This window comes from Haliotis rufescens, unplaced genomic scaffold (genome assembly GCF_023055435.1).
Source record: "Haliotis rufescens isolate VD_foot unplaced genomic scaffold, xgHalRufe1.0.p SCAF_8, whole genome shotgun sequence".
NCBI lineage: Eukaryota > Metazoa > Mollusca > Gastropoda > Lepetellida > Haliotidae > Haliotis > Haliotis rufescens.
In genome coordinates this window covers 2,234,356-2,257,235 of record NW_025964372.1, presented here as the reverse complement: position 1 = coordinate 2,257,235, position 22,880 = coordinate 2,234,356, and the positions used below count along the sequence as shown (strand labels likewise).

The window sequence follows — 22,880 nt, the reverse complement described above, 5'->3', positions numbered from 1 at the left end:
ATCCCCGGCTGCGTCATACCAAAAGATGTTTAAAGATGGTACTTGTTACCCTGTCTGGCGCTCGGCATTAAGGGGCTTAAACAAGGACTGGTCGGCTCGGAGTCAGTATACTGTGTCCTAGTAGGGTATTCATGTTAAACTGCAGCATGGTATCTCAGTGTGCTAGCACTATAAATCGGCATCAGTCCGGACTAGTACAAGCAGCCACACAAACACACGTGCATGCACGTCGCTATATACTCGTAAGTGCAATAATCTTGGACGCGACGTTAAAACCCATTTCACCTCACCTCACCTAATATTTCAAGATTGACATTTCATCGACATTTAAAGTCTACTTGTCTCCTATATTCTCTGACATTATTTAATTAGACCCTGCTTGTTTGTTGACAGAAGTATTGCCAGTAGTTTTGACAGGGATTCGGTTGCAGGACACTGCAATACGTCTGTCTTTATATGGACTCTTATGAAGCTAGGGAAGCCAGTGAAGTGCTTGGAACAAGCACGGAAGACAAACAATGTCTTCAAATCTGTATTTCATTTCCCCTGTATGAAATGTTGGGGAAAACAAGTCAAGATAGAAATAGAGCGCCTTTCCATCATCTTAAACTGATTCCGACGTGCTTTTGTTAATCAGAAATTTCTCGAATTTCATATCCGAGTATCTTTACCCAGCATACCATGAAGTAAGTTGCACAGCACGGTACACTTCATGGTACACTTCATGGTACACTTCATGGTACACATCATGGTACACGGCTTGGTTCACAGCACGGTACACTTCATGGTACACTTCATGGTACACTTCATGGTACACAGCATGGTACACGGCTTGGTTCACAGCTAGTACACTTCATGGTACACAGCACGGTACACTTCATGGTACACAGCATGGTTCAAAGCATGGTACACAGCATGGTACACAGAATGGTACACAGCATGGTACACTTCATGGTACACTTCATTGTTCACAGCACGGTACACAGCACGGTACGCAGCATGGTACACTTCATGGTACACAGTATGGTACACTTCATGGTACACAGCACGGTACACAGCCTGGTACACAGCTTGGCTCACAGCTTGGTTTACAGCACGGTACACAGCCTGGTACACAGCATGGTGCACAGCACGGTACAAAGCATTGTACACAGCACGGTACACAGCATGGTACACGGCTTGGTTCACAGCACGGTACACAGCATGGTACACAGCACTGTACACAACATGGTACACAGCACGGTACACAGCATGGTACACGGCTTGGTTCACAGCACGGTACACAGCATGGTACACAGCACGGTACACAGCATGGTACACAGCATGGTACACAGCACGGTACACAACATGGTACACAGCACTGTACACAGCACGGTACACAGCACGGTACACAGCATGGTACACAGCACGGTACACAGCATGGTACACAGCACGGTACACAGCATGGTACACAGCATGGTACACAGCATGGTACACAGCACGGTACACGGCTTGGTTCACAGCACGGTACACAGCACGGTAGACGGCTTGGTTCACAGCATGGTACACAGCACGGTACACAGCATGGTACACAGCACGGTACACAGCACGGTACACAGCACGGTACACAGCACGGTACACAGCATGGTACACAGCACGGTACACAGCACGGTACACAGCACGGTACACAACATGGTACACAGTATGGTACACGGCTTGGTAAACAGCACGGTACACAGCCTGGTACACAGCACTGTACACAGCACGGTACACAGCACGGTACACGGCTTGGTTCACAGCAATGTACACAGCACGGTACACGGCTTGGTACACAGCACGGTACACAACATGGTACCCAGCACTGTACACAGCTTGGCTCACAGCTTGGTTTACAGCACGGTACACAGCACGGTACACAGCACGGTACACAGCACGGTACACGGCTTGGTACACAGCACGGTACACAGCACGGTACACAGCACGGTACACGGCTTGGTACACAGCACGGTACACAACATGGCACACAGCACTGTACACAGCTTGGCTCACAGCTTGGTTTACAGCACGGTACACAGCCTGGTACACAGCACGGTACACGGCACTGTACACAGCACGGTACACGGCATGGTACACAGCACGGTACACAACATGGTACACAGCACGGTACACAACATGGTACACAGCACGGTACACAGCACGGTACATATCCCAAGGAGAATATTCATGCAAATGCTGCTTGTTTCACCATTTGAAGATTCCTACCCAAAACGGCTGTAATCTGTTTAGCTCTCAATGGCTTACGTGGTATTCTGTGGTATTGGTAATAATATAATTATAATAAAATTACCGTAATCGGACCTCGAAAACTAAATCAACTTTACTCGTCTGTCTACAAACCTAATTGATTTACCGCCTTCCACGTGGCGACGGTTGGCGTTTGAATCAAGCGTGTAATGTCTCAATGTTTTTGTAAGCGACCATTGCATCCAGCAAGTTCGACACATGATCAGGTATACTGGCGTTATGTAATTGATTATACCAAACACATACCGTCAGCAGAGTTGCGTCCCATGGTCACGCCAGAAACCTATGATTGTGGGTTCGAATCCCGGTCCGACCCGATTATGTTTCTAGGTTTGTCAGCACCATACCCGTGCTCATGGGTTTCAGCGAAGTGGTAAACGTCTGAGACCTGCATCACTTCAGGCTTTCCTCCCACATTACGCTGACACGCCGCGATATAACTGTAATACTGTTAAAAGCGGCGTTAAATACAACTCAATCACTCACTCACACATACCGTCAATATATCCTCTCCTGTTCACATATCAAAACTGTTATATTATTACATAAATATCTTAATATTTTCCTTTCCCAATATTGTATTCAGAATGTGCCTCTTAGCAGAAATTTGTATGAATAAATTCGTAAACACGTTTTGTTTTCCAAATAAGTTTTCATTAAACCACATTTAAGATATTTACATGTAATAGCCAGATCAATTTTCCACAGCAGTGTCTGAACGATGAAAAGGTCACTATTATCACATTCTTCCACACAGTACAACTGATGTCTAGGGTAGAAGCCAGAAAACGTTCTTAATCGTATCTACTTTTAAAATTAAATTCTCCAGCTTCTGAAGAGGTTCGTCATAGTTGTCCAATAAAATATGACGGCTATCAATTGTTGCAAGCAAATAATATGATTACCTGAAGTAGTTCAGTTATATAATCGAGCTTATGTCGTAAGCCTCTCGCGTTCAGGCAGAAATGATCATTGATTTGTCAAAAGTTTTCTGATTAGCTTATATCATACACAGGTCCAGGGTTAGTTCCTTTAAGCGTAAGTAACAATATGACATTTACATTACAGTAAACTATGGTTATAACGAACACGCTTATAACGAACTGACGGATATAACGAACTTACTTTTTTGTCCCGACTATTTACTGTAGTTATGCTGTATATATGCATATAACGAACCACGGCTACAACGAACTAAAATTAGTGGTCCTTTTGAGTTCGTTATAACCGTAGTTTACTGTACCTAGTTAATAACATAAGAGACACCAACTTATTAACACTAAACAAACTTTACACTCTGTGGTCAAAATACATATTGTATTCCTATTAAGTTTGAAAGATTACTTTGAAAAGGGAATACAATTCGTAACGTAATTTACACGATTTTTACTAACGACTGCAGTTGAATGCCCATGGTACATAGCGCTGAATTAAATCGTTACCCGTTTACAATGATTTAGTACAGTAAACTACGGTTATAACGAACTCAAAGGGATGACTTATATTAGTTCGTTATAACCGTAGTTCGTTATAAACATATATACAGCATATATACAACAAATGGCCGGGACTAAAAAATAAGTTCGTTATATCAGTCAGTTCGTTATAAGCGTGTTCGTTATAACCGTAGTTCACTGTATGTATGAAGACGCAGAGTTGGTTCTTTAAAACAGTGTATTTGATTTTTTGCGGATACAGTTGACTACGTTTATAACGAAGACGCTTATAACGAACTGCCATTTGTTGTATATACAGTAAACTACGGTTATAATCCAGTAATGTGCTCGAAAGCATTAAATTATCACCAGCAGTAAAAATAGCGGTAAAAAGATTTGTACAATATTAGGATGTAATTGTATACCACCTTTAGGATGTATCCTTGTCAAATCTGTCACTGAAATTACCGTTGCGTCGTACCAAAGCTTTTACGTCTAAATAACGGACACAATCTTATATCAGCAGACGCATCTTCCCCGGTCGCGTCATACCAAAAGACGTTAAAAGATGGTACTTGTTGTTACCCTGTCTGGCGCTCGGCATTAAGGGGCTAAAACAAGGACTCGGAGTCAGTATACTGTGTCTGAGTGGGGTATTCATGTTAAACTACGGCATGGTATCTCAGTGAGCTAGCACTATAATTCCGCACTAATACCGGACTAATACAAGCAGCCACACGCACGCATGCACGCACGCACGCACGCATGCACGTCGCTATATAAGTGCAATCATCTTGGACGCGACGTTAAACCCAATTTCACTGACCTCACCTCACCTCACTCAGTTCAAAAAGGCCGTGGCGAAATATGAACATTGTTAATTGTTTGTCTGTGGGAAATATAGGACGGTGGCCAGCGATATGATGGATGCCTGTATATATCGAATATGAACCAGGCAATCCATTACGCGCCACTAACCACGCCGTCGGGGTATAGTTACACCCAATCAAACATGTCACCGAGTCTGACCATCAGATATGAAGACTCGTGTGACCAGGATAGCTTGCTGGGTACCTATTCTAACGGGAATCTCATCCCGGTACGGGTAGGTAACACTTCTCATTGGAAACTTACATCAACCAAGTTTTATGAACATAATTTTTAAGTCTACAAAGTGTAACCTAATTGATTCAGACATCCCGTTATCTGGGCGACTGCTGCAATTGTCTGTAGGAATTTGTGACAATGATTCGTTAAACCAGAAAACAGTCTATGGACCATTTTAGTGGCAATTGTACCGCCAGGATAAACGGTTTCTTTTCACTTGAACTGGGTCGATGTTTCTGTTTGAGGACTGAGGTCCCAGTGTCATCATTAGCTCAGTAGTATTTATTAATTATGTTGAGTCATTTACAAATGAAAGGTTTGAGGAGGTAAATTGAAACATATTTCTGAAACGTTTTTCCTTACTTATAACAGAGACCATCTATTATATGGTCTCTGCTTATAAACAGCAGAATTATGCACTAGTACAACACAGGCCTAATTCAAAATTACTAAAATCATCTGAAGTTTCAACAAAGTCAGTAAATAGGCTATAGTGTCACTGGATTTTCTGGTCCATTGCTTGGTTGTCTGGTTTATATACACGACGACGTTGCAAATTCTGTGTGACAATTGTGAGTGGCGAATGCTAACGGTACCCTTTTCGCGAACATCTGGTGTCATCACTGACTTTTAGTGATCCATTCATATAATTTTCAGCGCTCCTTTGCTCTGTACGCCCATTGGGATCTGTTTCGGCTGAAAATCGACTTATTCTCTAACGTGGACGTTTTATATTTACTATTACATTGCACGTTCGTGAGGACGCTGAAGTATTTGAGTGAGCGTGTGGGATTTTACGCCTCGTTTAACAATATTCCAGCTGTATGTAGGCGTGGGACATCACCATTTGGGGAATCGAACCGGTTCTTTGGCGTGACGAGCCATGGTTTGAACCAAGAGGCTACCCTAGCGGGTTCCCTCCCATAACGTAGACCTCCAAAATGCAGACCTCCCAAAAAGCAGTTAAAATTAGCTCACTAATTAATTGGGCCATGCTGGTCACACCTAATTAATGAATGGACTGGTCCACTCCCCTGCTATGAGGGATTATCAATATGTTGAGACAATGAGCAGAGTGGACAACAACAACATTGTCTTAAAAAAACTCCTCCTTTCTTTAATCTGCTCCCGGTACATCACAAATCTTATTCAAACATTACCTTTAAACAAGTTGTGGGATTTGTGTAAGAATATACCAAATACTTCCTTCTCTTGTGTATGGTATAACATATAAGTATATTTGAACATGAGCTTCAACCTCGTCCAATTAAGCTATGGCCGGACTTACGAAAGATGAGTATGTCTTGTCCCAGAAAGGTGCCCCACAAGTTCTCCTAGACGGCTACACGTATGCTAAGTACAGGACGAAGAATGAAAATGTGTACTGGAGGTTACGACATGGGTGGATGACGATGCCCGGTTCCTACCTCGACTGTGGATATACCATGCGACACAAGGGCCCCGTACAAACAACAACCTAGAAGGTTTCCACTCCAGAATCGGCAAGTCCCTCCAGCACAAGCATCCAAACATCTTCAGATTTATCGAACTGATCCAGAAGGCAGAAATTTCGGAGAGAGCGAAACTAGCGCAGATTCAATTTGGAGCAGCACCGCCACCCAGGAAGGTTGTCTACAGAGAGAAGGAACAGCTTCATCGCCGTGAAAAGACACCCCTTCAGTACCTGGATGCAGTTGGTCCACTGATGATAAACAAGTGAAAATGACTGATAATCATAAATGACAGTGAAATAACATTTGAATAAAAAATTGTGAACTCTACCCAGCTTTCTTTCTTGTTACATGGGTGATACCATTTTACTTAAGGGTACAGGGTACTAAATACTGATGCAACCAGCCATAACGAGTGTTGTTTTAACGGGTCTGCGTTTTGGCAGGTCTACGTTTTGGGAGGATACCCCCTAGCGCCATCAAAGGGAAATAACACGTTTATATCTTAAGGCTTAATCAGGGAGATTGGGTGAATTATTATCTACATAAAATCCTCGACAGAAATACTGAAGATTATTTGGTGTTGTAACTTAAGATTCAATATTTTGTAATTAGTGTTCAACAGCAGCAGCTTCTATGGTTGTCTTCTGTTGTTTTGGCCGTGCTACATTCCATTCAATAAACGGTTACAACTATTATGGGTTGTTTTTTTTTTGTTTAAACCATAGTCAGAAGTATTCCAGCTACATGACGGCGGCCTGTCAATAATCAAATCCAGGTCCAGTGATTGATGTCATGAGCAACAATGTACGTCCTCGAGATACGATGATATGCAGACTGAGTCAACAAAGTAACCGCATCTGACAACCGACAACAAAGGGACATGTGAAGATCCGGGTTAGGAAAGGTCTTCAGCAACCCATGATTGTCGTATGGGGCGACTAACAGGATCAGGTGATCAAGTTCACCGACTCAGGTTGATGCATATCCGAATTGCGTGGATCGATGCTCATGATATCAGTCACTGGATTTTCTTTTCCAGACTCGATTATTTACAGATTGCCGTCATATAGCTTGAATATTGCTGAGTGCACCGTAAAACAACAAACAGACAGACTTAACCATCCATGCAAGGTTACAAATAGCTAAAAACAATTAGATGGGTCTGCTTCAAAAGAAAGCGAGATGATGAACCTAGAGCGTTTCTGATCAGGAGTCCAAAGCCTTGGAACCCAGCGAGCTGAAACCTTTGTCGTGTCCAGTTCATTACTCAGAATGTTCTCAAGTTTCTCATCAGAGATGCATTCTTTATGTGACGTGATCAGTCGTCAATCATCCATATCATATCATGTATTTTATGTATTTTTATTTTGCTTTGCAGTGGCAATTGAAGGTCTTCCTGGTCGTGGATCATCTTCCAAAATCTTTCTTCCCCTCTTTAACTCTGCTGCCTTAACAGTGGCCAAGGGCGGAGAATTATCGCTAAAGTTGACACCATGTAGACATTCATTGATGTTGCACTTTCAGACCCCCACGTGAGCATTTTCAGGGCCTGGGTCTTGTCCAGAGCCCCCATCATTTATACTACTCTTTCAGTTGGAGATACTTGATGTCAGTGTGATAGCCAATTGTTTCCAAATTCCTCAACAGAGAATAGCGAGCGAGCGAGTTTTGTTTTACGCCGCTTTTAGCAATATTCCAGCAATATCACGGCGGGGGACACCAGAAATGGGCTTCACACATTGTACCCATGTCGGGATTCGAACCGGGGTCTTCGGCGTGACGAGCGAACGCTTTAACCACTAGGCTACCCGACCACCCCTCAACAGAGAATAATACCTCGTCACTTTCATGCCTGCCGAAATATGCTGCCTGGTTGTGTGTTTGGTTCAAATGCAGCCTGAAAGCGTAGTTGTAAAGTACTGAAAATCCAGTGATTGACATTATGAGCATCGATCTACGCAATTGGGATATGAAGACATGCATGATCCAAGTCAGCGAGCCTGACCACCCAATCCCATTAGTCGCCTCTTACGACAAGCAAAGTCGCCTTTTACGGGAAGCATGGGTTGCTGAAGACCTATTCTACCCCGGATCTTCACGGGTCAGATGATGTATTAAGAGGCTGGAGATGAGTATCATTTCATCGCAGTAACGTCTGCAACAGCTTCTGTATTCTTTACATCATGTACCATGGACCTGAAATAAACTTATCAATGATACAAATCAAAAACAAGGTCAGTGACCTTTATTTCCTGCAAACATCATACAAAGTATGCAAATATCATACAATAATAACATAATATGTGGCCTGTCACACCAAAACTACTCAAGCAAATACTCAGCTTTCCCGTCCAACAAATAAAATACCAAAATGTCTTTGGACATAATACTAAATACTGTAGTCAACCAAATTAGCGCCATGGTTCTTCAAACAAACCTAATATCAAAGGAGTCCTAAACCATTACATTCAAGGCTGGTACACAAATGGTTTTACCCTTTCATCCACACAGTGATATCGTAACTTGTCTTAAGAGGTGAGGTGAGGTGAAATGGGGTTTAGTGAGTGAGTGAGTAAGGTTTTACACCGCTTTTAGCAATATTTCAACAATATCACAGCAGGGGACACCAAAAATGGGCTTCACACATTGTACCAACTTTAGAGGTGAGGTGAGGTGAAATGGGGTTTAGTGAGTGAGTGAGTATGCTTTTACGCCACTTTTAGCAATATTCCAGCAATATCACGGCTGGGGACACCAGAAATGGGTTTCACACATTGTACCCATGTCGGGGAATCGAACTCGGGTCTTCGGCGTGATGAACAAACGCTTTAACCACTAGGCTACCCTACCGCCCCTGAAATGGGGTTTAACATTGTGTTCAATATTATTGCATGTACATAGTGATGTGCATAAGAGAAAAAAATCTTGCAAAATCATGGTCCGACACCAAAATTTCAATTCCATAATTGACACTGAACCCAGAATTTTCCTGACAGGTATGGATGCAAGGATACATATTTTATGATAAGGTAACCATGGAAACAAAGGACACTTAACATAATCGTTTTATTTTTAAAAATTGTCCTGCCACACTGCAGTTGTGATAATGAAGACATTAAAAAATTTAATGCAACACTGCTAATGTTGATGACACAAAGGATAACGCATTTGTTCAAATTGAAATGTATCATGCATATCAAGGCATACAGTGGACTATCACGGATCAGGAAGTTGAATCTGCCAAAGGGATACTTCTAGACAACTAGAGTCTCCAAACATAGGACTGAGTGAGTAAATATTGCTTGGCCATCTTGCAGCCAGTCCATATATATGATGTACATTGAGTGAGTGAGTGAGTGAGTGAGTGAGTGAGTATGGTTTTATGCCGCTTTTAGCAATATGTCAGTAATATCAAGATGGGGGACGCCAGAAATGGGCTCAAAATTGTACCCATGTCGGGAATCGAACCTGAGCATTCGGTGTGACGAGTGAATGCTTTAACCACTCGGCTACCCCACTGCTCCCATGTATATTGATTAATCTGAATAATAATAATAATAATAATAATAATAATAATAGGCCAGAAATTAAGAGCAAGACTCCACAGAAGGTGGACACTATTACACAAAAATAACTGATTAGTGTGCATTCAAACTGCATCCTCAGCTCCCTGGGGAGAATACAACCCAAGATGAATGTTGGGGAGTTGAATACACTGGTGCCACACATGCATACACAGTCATGTATCTGCTAACATATCAGCATACTATTATTGAGAAAATAGGTTACTGCCTTCAATATTTAATCAGTATAAATTATATACGGTATAAAGTAAAATGACTGGCACAATCACTGGATATGTAAAGGTGTGTTCCAAAAGCACATACACCTGGTCATAACAAATATTCATCCCCGCAGCGACCTGTGAAGATACAGGCACAGAATAGATCTTCAGCAACCCATGTTTGCCGTAAAAGGCGACTACCGGTATGCTTGCCGTAAGAGGCGACTAACAGAATTGGGTGGTCAGGCTGGCTGACTTGGTTAATGCTTGTGATCTCATCCCAATTGCATGGATCGATGCTCATGCGGTCAATCACTGGATTGTCTGGTCCAGACTCGATTATTTACAGATCTCCATCATATAGCTGGAATATTGCTGAGTGCCGCATTAAACAACAAACAATTTAATCAATCAATCAATCATCCCTGAAATTCCATGGCATGGATTTATTTCATATGCCATCTTCAAACAGTATCTGTGACTGCTTTCGAAGAGATTGAAATTACAACATTCAACATCTTCCACATCTTCCACATCAGTATCAGGACCTTCCACGAAGCAATCTCAGCTCTACAATTGATGTAAGTCCATGATTTAGTATTGGAGTTTCGATCCTCTTAGTGCTAAGATCACTGCTTTGTGGAAGAAAGCAATGGATGTCAAACCTCTCTGTTCCATTCCCCTGTGTACTAAGGAACCAATGTCACTCCTCAGATTGTAAGGTATGAGTTAACATGACTAAAACAATAATATAAAAAAAAGTTCAAAACATCTGACAATCCAGATCAAAAACAAGCTAAAGTATTTCGAAGCATCAGCTTTGTACAGATTGGGCTAGTTGACTATCTGTGGGGCTTGTTTGATCAAAGCTGTTACTAGCTGTCATGGCAAAAACATCAAATACCAAGACGTTGAAAATTGGATATCATCAGATACAATGGACTCTTTTAGAGATCTCTATGATCATAGAAAAAGTTTGATTGCTTCTATTCATCAATCTTAAAAAACTAAGCGCATTCCATAGACTGCATTCAAGGTGACACTACAATCTGGTAGGAGAAGAAAATACACAAAAACAAACTAGTGAGTGAGTGAGTGAGTATGGTTTTACGCCGCTTTTAGCAATATTCCAGCAATATCACGGCGAGGGACACCAGAAATGGGCTTCACACATTGTACCCATGTCGGGAATAGAAACCGGGTCTTCGGCGTGAAGAGCGAACACTTTAACCACTAGGCTACCTGACCGCCCCCAAAAATACAAACTAAAGGTAAGTGGTCCTGTGTGAATACTATTTTATGCCACAACAGTATCCCAACTGCTCGTCCCTGAAAAAATCAATTCTGGGCCAGGCAAACGAGTGGTTGAGAGTGTGCTAAACAAGCCATGCTTCAGGGTAACATACAAATACCGAGGTCACCTGCAGCAACCACCCAATCCACATTCACCAGCTCTAACAGGCCTTAGGCTGGGGACGTATATCGACCGGACTCTCGATGTGGTTTTGCCTCTATGGATGCCTTCAGTCTGTAGCACTGGTTGATAGATAAGTCCTACACAAATCACATGACAAATGATATGAAAAGAAGACTTAAACATGTTAAAAGAGTAAAACACCATAAAATCACAACTAAAATTAAAGGATCTGTTAAAATGTTTGATTTTAGCCAGATCCAAATACACTTCGAGTAAACAATAGTTTAAACAGCATTTGACATGGAGGTCAACATTATTTGCAAGTCAAAAAAGTAATCAGATCTTATCACAAGTACAAATAAGCAGTAAGGCATAACCTGGGAAGTTGAACTGTCAAGGTCAGAGCAGGGACCAGTTCAAAAGTATAAAATATTTTGTAGTATAAAATATTGATTCTTCTAGTTTTGAGACATACCCACGCATTCACAAAAACTTAATTGGGAAAATGTTGACATCTGAAGATATATTTTGTCACATTGTCAATTGAATCAACATGTGCAAAGGCAAGTTGGCTCCATCACCATTTTGTCACCTCGTATGGGAGGAAAGCCAGAGTTGATGCAGGTCTTGGAGTGTGAGTGAGTTGGGTTTAACGCTGCTTTTAACAGTATTCCAGTTATATCACGGCGTGTCAGCTTAATGTGGGAGGAAAGCCCGAAGTGATGCAGGTCTCAGACGTTTACCACTTCGGTGAAACCCACGAGCACGGGTATGGTGCTGACAAACCTAGAAACATAATTGGGGCGAACCGGGATTCGAACCCACAATCATAGGTTTCTGGCGTGCCCAAGGGACGCAACTCTGCACAGCGAATCGCGGCGCCTTAGACGACTGGGCCACCCGTGCCCCCGCAGGTCTTGGAAGTTTTCCACGTGATGAAGCCCACAAGTGAGGGTTAACTGCCCCCAAGTCTAGCATGATAATCCAGTGTTCTCACTGACTTTTTAAACTGCCAGTCCCAGTGGGCTGGCATCCCTAAAAACAAACTAGTCTCTCCCAAATTTTGTTAATCCCAACTTTGAACACAAAAAACACCTTTTGAAAATTACCTGGTTTTAACGCTTTCAACATCATGTTCAATGCACTGTATGTTCATGTCTGACATTTTCACGGACGTTATCCCTAAAGTAACTTAGTTAGATCTACATGTCAAAGTTCAGTCACTATTTTCTCTTTTTCCACAGTATATTTCACTTTGGTTTGAGACTAAGTTGCTTCAAATGGATATTTAACCTCAAAGGAAAGCGAAATGTTATTTCCTTGCACTAAAAATAGACAATAGGACTTTATTTACCAGTCCACAGGGACCGGCAGTCACATGAATAACAGGTCCAAGCCTAATTTTACTGGACATAAACTGGTAATTACCGGTAACGGGAACACTGTATTTAGGGCCAATCTGGGATTCAAACCCATGACCTTGGTTCCTGGAACAGCTGACAGACCGCTTCAGCACAGCAGCTGGTGGTGCCTTACAGCATCACATCCCTCGTGACTCCACACATAAACATGGTCATAATAGAGGTCCTATAGCATGTATAGTCTGACAGTGACACACAGTACATAGAACAAGTTGTCGCAGGATCACTCAGGGTACATGGGGTTTTATGCGTCCCCTGTTCGGTTTCATACAGCTCGCCTCCAGCTCGTATAAAACCAAACGTGGGACAAATAAAACCCCATGTACATTGTACCCAGAGCGATCCTGCTATAACGAATTTATCTTACCAAAATGTTTTAATATGACATTGTAAAAAGCATTAAAACATATTGAAAATTACGAGAAAACAGCGGTTCGATTGAGCTGACGTCAACTTGTGCTTTCACGTGACTTTCATTGACTTGGAAAAAGCATGCAACTTTTTGCATGGAAGCGGGATACAAGGGATTTATTCTGCCTCTCAGAAATCCACGTGCAGCCTGACTTGCTCATGGTGGGGTATAAGGGATTTATTCTCCCGCTGAGAAATTTATTCCCCTCCAAGGTGGGATACATTGTATTATATCAAGATCAATCAGACCAATCACATCTCATCATTCTGACATGGAGGTATGATAATACAGTTTATTGCATAAATATCCTGACTAGTCTAGCTGATTATAATAAATTCTTGAATGCTTCATAAATGAAGATCCTCTCATCAGTGAAGATGGCTGCATTATCTTAAATATCTCTGATAAATTCTACTGCAACAACATGCAATTCTACCATGCCTATGGGAAATACTCAAATTTGATTGAATAATCAATAAAATCACAATAACATAGACATAATTAATAATTTTAGAGAATTAATCAAGTTAGAGAAATAATTAAGTTAGAGACATTTGAAAACAAAATTACACATAAAAATAACAGTAGTTATTTAACAAAATGATTTGGACCAAAGTTTTTTTGCCGACAGGAGCTCTTCTTTGTTCATAGAAAACATGCCATGACTGGTGACATGAGTGATGGCATGATATGTAGAAGATGAATAGGACATCAGGTTTATCTGTGCTGTTCGTCATGCTTCAATTCCATCACTTTGTCCAAATATCTCGCAGCTGGAAGTCTGTTTTCTTCTTAAAGAAGATCTTGAACTTTCCTTTACTCCTCTGGAAATAAAGAGGCACCACTTTGAAGAATATTTCAGTTATAATAATCTTTCTATTCATTGGGGTAGCCTAGTGGTTAAAGCGTTCGCTTGGCACGCCGAAGACCTGGGTTTGATTCCCCTCATGGGTACAATGTGTGAAGCCCATTTCTGGGGTCCCCCGCCGTGATATTGCTGGAACATTGCTAAAAGCAGTATAAAACCATACCCACCCAGCAGCAAAAAACGATACTCCCCCCCCCCCCAAACATCTACTGGTCTTGTTGGATCTCGACATAACGGTGCTTCGAGTGTCCATGTGCTCTATCGCTGATTTCAAACATTGTACAAACGTAAATTACTTTGTCCCAAAATAAGACAAGACAGCCATATATTTCATTTTACTGGTCCTTTAAAAATATACTAGACTCAGATTAGTCACGATATGGCTGAAATATTACCGATGTGACTATAAATCTTAACTCACTCACTCACTCACTAGACTCAGACCAGCGGACCAGTGTTTGTGTCGAGCACTGTAGCAATGGCATTGACTTGCAAGTGAAGAAAGCAGGGTTTTGAACAGAGGGTACATCAGTTGAAGCCATTAAAATATTAAACTTACAAAGGGTACAAATAGCATTTACGGGGTATATATTTACATCTCAAATAGTTAAAGTGGCTACACATTATTACAAAATGATAATCATCTTCTACTTGACCCTGGTTACCATGGTAATACAACCATTTGTATTTCAGTTATAAATATCACAGCATGTCTCTGAAAAAAATAAATCATGGCACCAATTCTCGAACTCAGTCTTGACAAGTATCTCTTAGACAAGCATGCAAATTATATTCATGTAACACAAGTACTTTCTCAAAAGAGTTGTCCCCATTGCAGACAATGTTGAAAAGTTGAAAAGCATGGCGCAAGAGCCATAGAACAGTAAAAAATAACTTTAGACACCAACTTTCGAACTCATTTACGATCATTATGATCATGATTCTGGCCAGTAATATCAGCCTCGGGGCTGTTACCATGGTTACGATTCACTCGCGTATTCGGAGAATTGAACCGTATCCATTCATGAATTGAATTTGTTATTCGTGGTCACTAGAATCGAATATTTACGAATATGCAGTCATGTGCATCTACACACCCTGAACCTAAAAATATCCATAAGAACATATTATATGCAGAGATTTCTTTAAAGACAACACTCATATATATATTTTGACAGTATTGTGGTCACCGGTCATTATCATATTTGAGCAGATACTAGTAAAATGCAGTATATAAATGTATAATATATTACTAATTATCCAACCATGTCAAATAATTTATGTTGTTATATTTCACTGAATATAATAAATTATACATCAACTGCTGACTTGTTATTGTATTTGTGAAGAAATATTCGTATTCGTTACCCTATATTCGTGATATGAATCGTATTCGCCTCATAGTGTATTCGTTGCAGCCCTAATCAGCCCGTAAAACTTCATGTCTCTACCTTAACTAGTTTTTAAGAAAGTGTGTCTCTTTTGAGAAGCAGACGGACGGATGGAAAGACGGAAGGACGGACAGACAGACGAACTCCGTTCCTATATAATAACCATCCTGTACTCAAAATTACTTGAGGATTAATATTTGTCCCACATGTTGTAAAACAAACAAAACACATACCTCCTTTTCTGGGACGTCCACAGACAATGGATCAATTTCAGCATCTTCAGGAAACTCATAGGAGAAAGAGTACCGCCTCTTTCCCATCTCACACCAGGTTCGAATACGCCTGAAATCACAGTCTTCATTATGACAAGAACTCTGTTTAGCCTCTGTTTCTAGAAGTACATAACCCTTTCAATAAATAAACTTTTTTTTATTTCTTATTCTGTTTCGTCTTGTACACAGATATATGACTGAAAAGAATTTTAAGAATTAAAGAAAACCTGATTCTTTCATCTGACTATGATCATTCTGTCATTGGATCCGTGCAGAAAATGGTAGAGAATAGGTCTTCATCAACCCATACTCGTCGTAAAAGGCGACTGTGCTTGTCGTAAGTGGGGACTAACGGAATCTGGTCGTCAGACTTGCTGACAGAGTTGATGCATGTCATCGTATCCCAATTGCATGGATCGATGCTCATGATATCAATCACTGGATTGTCTGGTGCAGACCTGATTATTCACAGACAACCGTCATATAGCTGGAATTTTGCTGAGTGCGGCATTAAACAACAAACAAACAAACAAAAATCTGTCATGGCTGGTTGGAAAAATACATTCATCAAAACTCACCTGGTGTCTTTTTCATAGTTAGCGTGGACAGGGTCCGATTTCTTCAGGCCGTCCAACATCACCTTGATCTCACCGAGTTTCTCTCCTTTCACAACCTTGTCCTTGGGGATCACTGTTAACACACATGGAGAATGTTTATCATATACTGGACAGCATGGATCAGTCTTCTGTAAGGGAATGACTGTGTGGATGGGAGGACAGCGGTCAGGTACAGCGGTGGTAAGTCAAAGAGGATCAGTGAGACAGATGGTGAGTCAAAGAGGATCAGTGAGACAGATGGTAAGTCAAAGAGGATCAGTCAGACAGATGGTGAGTCAAAGAGGATCAGTCAGAGATATGGTGAGTCAAAGAGGATCAGTCAGACAGATGGTGAGTCAAAGAGGATCAGTGAGAGATGGTGAGTCAAAGAGGATCAGTGAGACAGATGGTGAGTCAAAGAGGATCAGTGAGACAGATGGTGAGTCAAAGAGGATCAGTGAGACAGATGGTAAGTCAAAGAGGATCAGTCAGAGAGATGGTGAGTCAAAGAGGATCAGTGGGCCACAGATGGTGAGTCAAAGAGGGTCAGTGAGCCACAGATGGTGAGTCAAAGAGGATAAGTCAGAAAGATGGTGAGTCAAAGAGGATCAGTGAGGCAGATGGTGAAACAAAGAGGATCAGTCAGACAGATGGTGAAACAAAGAGGATCAGTCAGACAGATTGTAAGTCAAAGAGGATCAGTTGGACAGAGATGGCGAGTCAAAGAGGGTCAATGAGCCACAGATGGTGAGCCTAAGAGGATCAGTCAGACAGATGGTGAGTCAAAGAGGATCAGTGAGACAGATGGTGAGTCAAAGAGGATCAGTCAGACAGATGGTGTGTCAAAGAGGATCAATGAGACAGGAATGGTAAGTCAAAGAGGATCAGTCAGACAGATGGTGAGCCAAAAAGGATCAGTGAGCCACAGATAGTGAGTCAAAGAGGATCAGTGACACAGAGATGGTGAGTCAAAGGGGATCAAAGAGGAGTCAGTTAGAGACAAGTGAGTCAGTGAGAGATGGGTGAGTCAGTGAGAGACAAGTCAGTGAGACAGAGATGGTGAGTCAAAGAGGATCAATGAGACAGATGGTGAGCCAAAGAGGATCAGTGGGGCAGAGATGATGAGTCAAAGAGGATCAGTGGGACAGAGATGATGAGTCAAAGAGGATCAGTCAGACAGATGGTGAGCCGGAGAGGATCAGTGAGCCACAGATGGTGAGTCAAAGAGGATCAGTGACACAGAGATGGTGAGTCAAAGAGGATCAGTGACACAGCGATGGTGAGTCAAAGATGATCAGTGGGACAGAGATGATGAGTCAAAGAGGATCAGAGAGCCACAGATGGTGAGTCAAAGAGGATCAGTGAGCCACAGATGGTGAGTCAAAGAGGATCAGTCAGACAGATGGTGAAACAAAGAGTGAGTGAGTGAGTGAGTTTGGTTTTACGCCGCTTTTAGCAATATTCCAGCAATATCACAGCGGGAGACACCAGAAATGGGCTTCACACATTGTACCCATGTCGGGAATCGAACCCGGGTCTTCGGCGTGACGAGCGAACGCTTTAACCACTAGGCTACCCGACCGCTCCCGTGAAACAAAGAGGATCAGTCAGACAGATGGTGAGTCAAAGAGGATCAGTTGGACAGAGATGGCGAGTCAAAGAGGGTCAATGAGCCACAGATGGTGAGCCTAAGAGGATCAGTCAGACAGATGGTGAGTCAAAGAGGTTCAGTCAGACAGATGGTGAGTCAAAGAGGATCAGTCAGACAGATGGTGAGTCAAAGAGGATCAATGAGACAGGAATGGTAAGTCAAAGAGGATCAGTCAGACAGATGGTGAGCCAAAGAGGATCAGTGAGCCACAGATAGTGAGTCAAAGAGGATCAGTGACACAGAGATGGTGAGTCAAAGGGGATCAAAGAGGAGTCAGTTAGAGACAAGTGAGTCAGTGAGAGATGGGTGAGTCAGTGAGAGACAAGTCAGTGAGACAGAGATGGTGAGTCAAAGAGGATCAATGAGACAGATGGTGAGCCAAAGAGGATCAGTGGGGCAGAGATGATGAGTCAAAGAGGATCAGTGGGACAGAGATGATGAGTCAAAGAGGATCAGTCAGACAGATGGTGAGCCGGAGAGGATCAGTGAGCCACAGATGGTGAGTCAAAGAGGATCAGTGACACAGAGATGGTGAGTCAAAGGGGATCAAAGATGAGTCAGTTAGAGACAAGTGAGTCAGTGAGAGATTGGTGAGTCAGTGAGAGACAAGTCAGTGAGACAGAGATGGTGAGTCAAAGAGGATCAATGAGACAGATGGTGAGCCAAAGAAGATCAGTGACACAGAGATGGTGAGTCAAAGGGGATCAAAGAGGAGTCAGTTAGAGACAAGTGAGTCAGTGAGAGATGGGTGAGTCAGTGAGAGACAAGTCAGTGAGATAGGTGAGTCAGTGAGAGACAAGTGAGTCAGTGAGAGACGGGTGAGTCAGCAAGCATGCAGGTACGACAGTGAGGGAGAAGTTGAGTATTTACAAAACAGTGAGAACTAACCTGAGTCAAAAGAAGCCCCTGGCTCTGGTTTACTGCCAGACGTCGCCATCTTCAAACCCTTCTGTCGTTCTCATCAGTCAAGCTGCAGTAAATATATATCAATTAGTCAAGTAACAAAATAACTGTGTATTTGAATTTGAGACTGAGAAAAGAATTAATTTACAAGAGAAGTATACATCAAGTTAATATGATGTGAAAAATCCAGGCCCCACGTCAAACCTATCAGCAGCAGTCCACCAATTTAAGTTTTTAAGGCAGCCAACAAGGCAAATGACATAAAATGAAGATGATGATGAAATGTTATTGTCGCAGAGCTCCAGATAACTTTTGAGAAATTGAGTTTCTATTTTAATTGGGTTATCACATTTTTCATTGGTTAACCAATATTTTTTCACTCATCTAGTCATCACTCTATTGGTTTTTTCCCAAAATTAGTGAACATTTTAAGATTTAAAAAACATGAAATAATGTTTTAGATGTATGTAACTGTTCTAAATATATAGGCTTGGTTTGGAAAGTAAATTAGCTGGTAATTGTGTTTCGGAAATTAGCTCCTTTGTATGCATGCTGAAAAAGCTTCATTGGGCATTTACGCGAGCTGCTTTTATACATTTGAGTTTTTCATTTGATGCATGCTTTCTGTACGCAAGTTAATGGAAAGTAATTTATGCAAATATGCTGCATATCTGCAGCTGTGTCGATGGAGTAAATGTTGAGAATGTTCTTATATCGGTGTCAGCTGCTTGTCCTTTGGTCATTGGTCTGTATCAAGTTCAGACGAGTGGTCAGGGATTCAGCTGATAGTCTGAACTTAATGTTAATATAGTTTTAGCTATCAAGATCGTATGAGAGTCAGGGATCTGCTCCACAAAGTGATCTTTGACTATGACTGTCACAAGCCTATGTTAAAGTATCAGACTTAGCGCTAAGATCACTATGTCAAATCAGGCCCAGACTAGCTAGGGAGTAGATTCTGTTTTCTTAAATCCAATAGTGTAGAAATATCTCCTTGATGCCTGACATTCATACTCCAATGAAGCAGTAGAAACTAGCCCTTTTAGTCCACTAGTCCTTATAATGATAACATATGGCACAATCTTAAAAAAGGGCAAATTTCTACTAGTCCTTATGATACCTTAACTGTCTGGCAGTTTGGCAAGGACTACAGGACGAGTGCCCATTACTAACACTGCATGAAATTCTTCACTTTGAGACCCCCTGAAGAGAAAGAAACTAACAGTTTTAGACCACTAGTCCTTATCATGATAACATAAAGCAAAACCCTAAAAATGGCAAATGTCTACTAGTCCTTATGACACCTTAACTATTGGGCAGTTCGGTAAGGACTACAGGACTAGTGCCTATTTCTAATGCAGCAATAAACTTACACAAAGTGGAAGTAAATTCTTCTATTTTTTTTATCAATATTTTTAGCTCAAGGAATGTAGACCTAGATCTATACACACTTATATTTAGTGAGGTGAGGTGAAATGGGGTTTAACGTCGCGTCCAAGATTATTGCACTTATATAGCGACATGCATGCACTCGTGTGTGTGTGGCTGCTTGTACTAGTCCGGACTGATGCCGATTTATAGTGCTAGCCCACTGAGATACCATGCTGCAGTTTAACATGAATACCCCACTCAGACACAGTATACTGACTCCGAGCCGACCAGTCCTCGTTTTAGCCCCTTAATGCCGAGCGCCAGACAAGGTAACAACTAGTACCATCTTTTAACGTCTTTTGGTATGATGTGGCCGGGGATGGCACCCCGGACCTTCCTCTCTCGGGCGGACGCTCTACCACTAGACCACGGAGGCGGTCACTTATATTTAGTATGTGTGACTTCATGTTAACACTGACAGCAATGCAACAACCAGCTGTATCGTGCAAAGTAGTTCCTCAATAAGAGAGGTGACATGAGCTTATGTATGCTAACATTGCTCTACAGTGACATCTTTGTAGTTTGTTTACAACAAATATAGTCACATAATATCATCATAAGTAGGGAAAGGTCTTTTAAGAACTACCTCAGTAAGTCAGTCACAATGCCAGCGCATCATAGTACATTCACGTCATGTGCAAGACATCAAAATGGCCGACACGATAAACAAAACAGGAGAGATTTTTTTAATTTGCAAATGAACCTCTGGGTATATAAGTGTCAGTCATCGATGTTCAAATGGCCAATCATCGTAAGGTGATTGTAAAGGAGGTGAAATTGGGTTTTACGGTGCGTCCAAGATTATTGCACTTATATAGCGACGTGCATGCACGTGTGTCTGTGTGTGTGTGGCTGCTTGTACTAGTCCGGACTGATGCCGATTTAAAGAGCTAGCCCACTGAGATACCATGCTGCAGTTTAACATGAATACCCCACTCAGACACAGTATTCTGACTCCGAGCTGACCAGTCCTTGTTTAAGCCCGTTAATGCCGAGTGCCAGACAGGGTAACAACAAGTACCATTTTTTAACGTCTTTTGGTATGACGCAGCTGGGGATCAAAACCCGGACGTCCCCTCGGACGCTAGTTTTGAGCCCAGGTGATAGTTATTGTTGAAAACCCTAGTTTACTGGGGTAGACTGCAGTATTTGGGTCCCCACTTCGGAAGGAACGTTTTTACGTGTTTACGGAAGTTGTCCAATGAAAAACGTTCCACGCATGCGCAGTTCGTTATTTACGGTCGAAGCGAGAGGATTTGTTGGCCGCCATTTTTCTACTGGACGCTGTCTGCAGTACAGTATTTTCTTACACAGACAACACACAGGGGGTACAAGGGGGGTTTGTCCCCCCTTGTCGAAATATTAAAGTAAAAATGGGGGGTAAAGGGGGGTTACACCCCCCTTTTTCAAATAAATCGCACGACGGTAAGTTCATTCTGTTACTTGAACAATATATTTTGTTGGGCGGACAAAACAGCGGGGTTCGAGGCAGGTACAACCCCACCTTTATGACATTTTTAAAGAAGAATACGGGGGGTAAAGGGGGAGGATCCAAATACTGCAGTTGACCCGTTTACTGACTCAAAATCACGAAATGGTAAAAGAAAATATTCTAACCCTAACCATTTGGATTGAAAACGTAAATGTGAAAGTTCATTTTTCCCTACCCTGTTGATCCAAAAGATAGCTTTGATAATTATAGCAAACAGGTAAAATTGGCCCTGCCAAAAGGTTACTAAAAGCTAACTAAAACATGTCAGTGACTGGTCAGCGAAGCAAGAGTGAGAGTCTGTATGGGCGGTACACGGGACAGTCTCTTGCCTTGGCGACCAATGTCCAGTCCGTCTGAATGTAACCAGCACCGGCAGTGACTGTCTGAAACAACGTGAGTATCCTCCTGGTGAAATGCAGCGTAAATAAACCGGATTTGCACCGAGAGACGCTCTACTCATGTATCCCTTCCTGCTTTTGCTGCGTACTTTGGACGAATATTTGAGAATATTATTACCCATTGCAGACTCCGAAAACTTGGCTACTTTCGGTCGCTTCCTGTTATCCAAGGGACGCCACTCTGTTTGTCGTAGTCAAAGTAACACAAAGATAGTACCGCACTTTCTTTTTGAAGAGACAGGGTCGAATCTGCAAGAGGTCTTCTTTTAAACAAAACATTAAATAATAATCAAAATATTTTGTCTTTTTTTTATTTTTTATCGAGACTACGTAGACATTTCACTCTCATTACCATTTCTCGACATAGACTGGAATACGAGGAAGCAGCTTGCTGACTTAGCAAGAATGGGATGCAGGCTAAAACGGCACCTCAGCAAAACGGCACCGATTTCTCAAAAGAAAACAGCACCGATTTCTCAGAAGAAAACAGCAACTCATTTGGCGAAAACAGCTTGTCGGGCGAAAACGGCACCTCTATTTTTAATAACGATAAGAACGATTTAT

At 41.9% G+C, this 22,880-nt stretch overlaps 1 protein-coding gene across 2 annotated transcripts; it reads right to left on the bottom strand.

Annotated features, from left to right (window-relative positions):
• Positions 1-10,451: 10,451 nt before the first annotated feature.
• Positions 10,452-22,622, bottom strand: LOC124144634. Of its 2 annotated transcripts, none has more exons than XM_046514132.2 (5): positions 22,435-22,622; positions 18,981-19,062; positions 16,424-16,535; positions 15,807-15,915; positions 10,452-14,138 (listed from the first exon to the last, which is right to left on the bottom strand). In XM_046514132.2, the coding sequence occupies exons 2-5, from the start codon at positions 19,027-19,029 to the stop codon at positions 14,064-14,066; spliced, it is 345 nt and encodes a 114-aa protein (XP_046370088.1). In that variant the 5' UTR covers positions 19,030-19,062; positions 22,435-22,622; the 3' UTR covers positions 10,452-14,063. The 2 variants fall into 2 exon arrangements, with proteins under 2 accessions (XP_046370088.1, XP_046370089.1); XM_046514133.2 differs by lacking the exon at positions 22,435-22,622 and adding an exon at positions 22,248-22,418.
• Positions 22,623-22,880: the final 258 nt, after the last annotated feature.

Bases quoted from the DNA above. Each gene is read 5' to 3' on its own strand.
- LOC124144634 (XM_046514132.2), bottom strand. From the start codon at position 19,029: ATGGCGACGTCTGGCAGTAAACCAGAGCCAGGGGCTTCTTTTGACTCA. The intron at 16,536-18,980 runs GTTAGTTCTCAC...GTGTGTTAACAG, and splicing joins AGGGGCTTCTTTTGACTCAG to TGATCCCCAAGGACAAGGTT. The intron at 14,139-15,806 runs GTATGTGTTTTG...CTTTATTTCCAG, and splicing joins TGGACGTCCCAGAAAAGGAG to AGGAGTAAAGGAAAGTTCAA.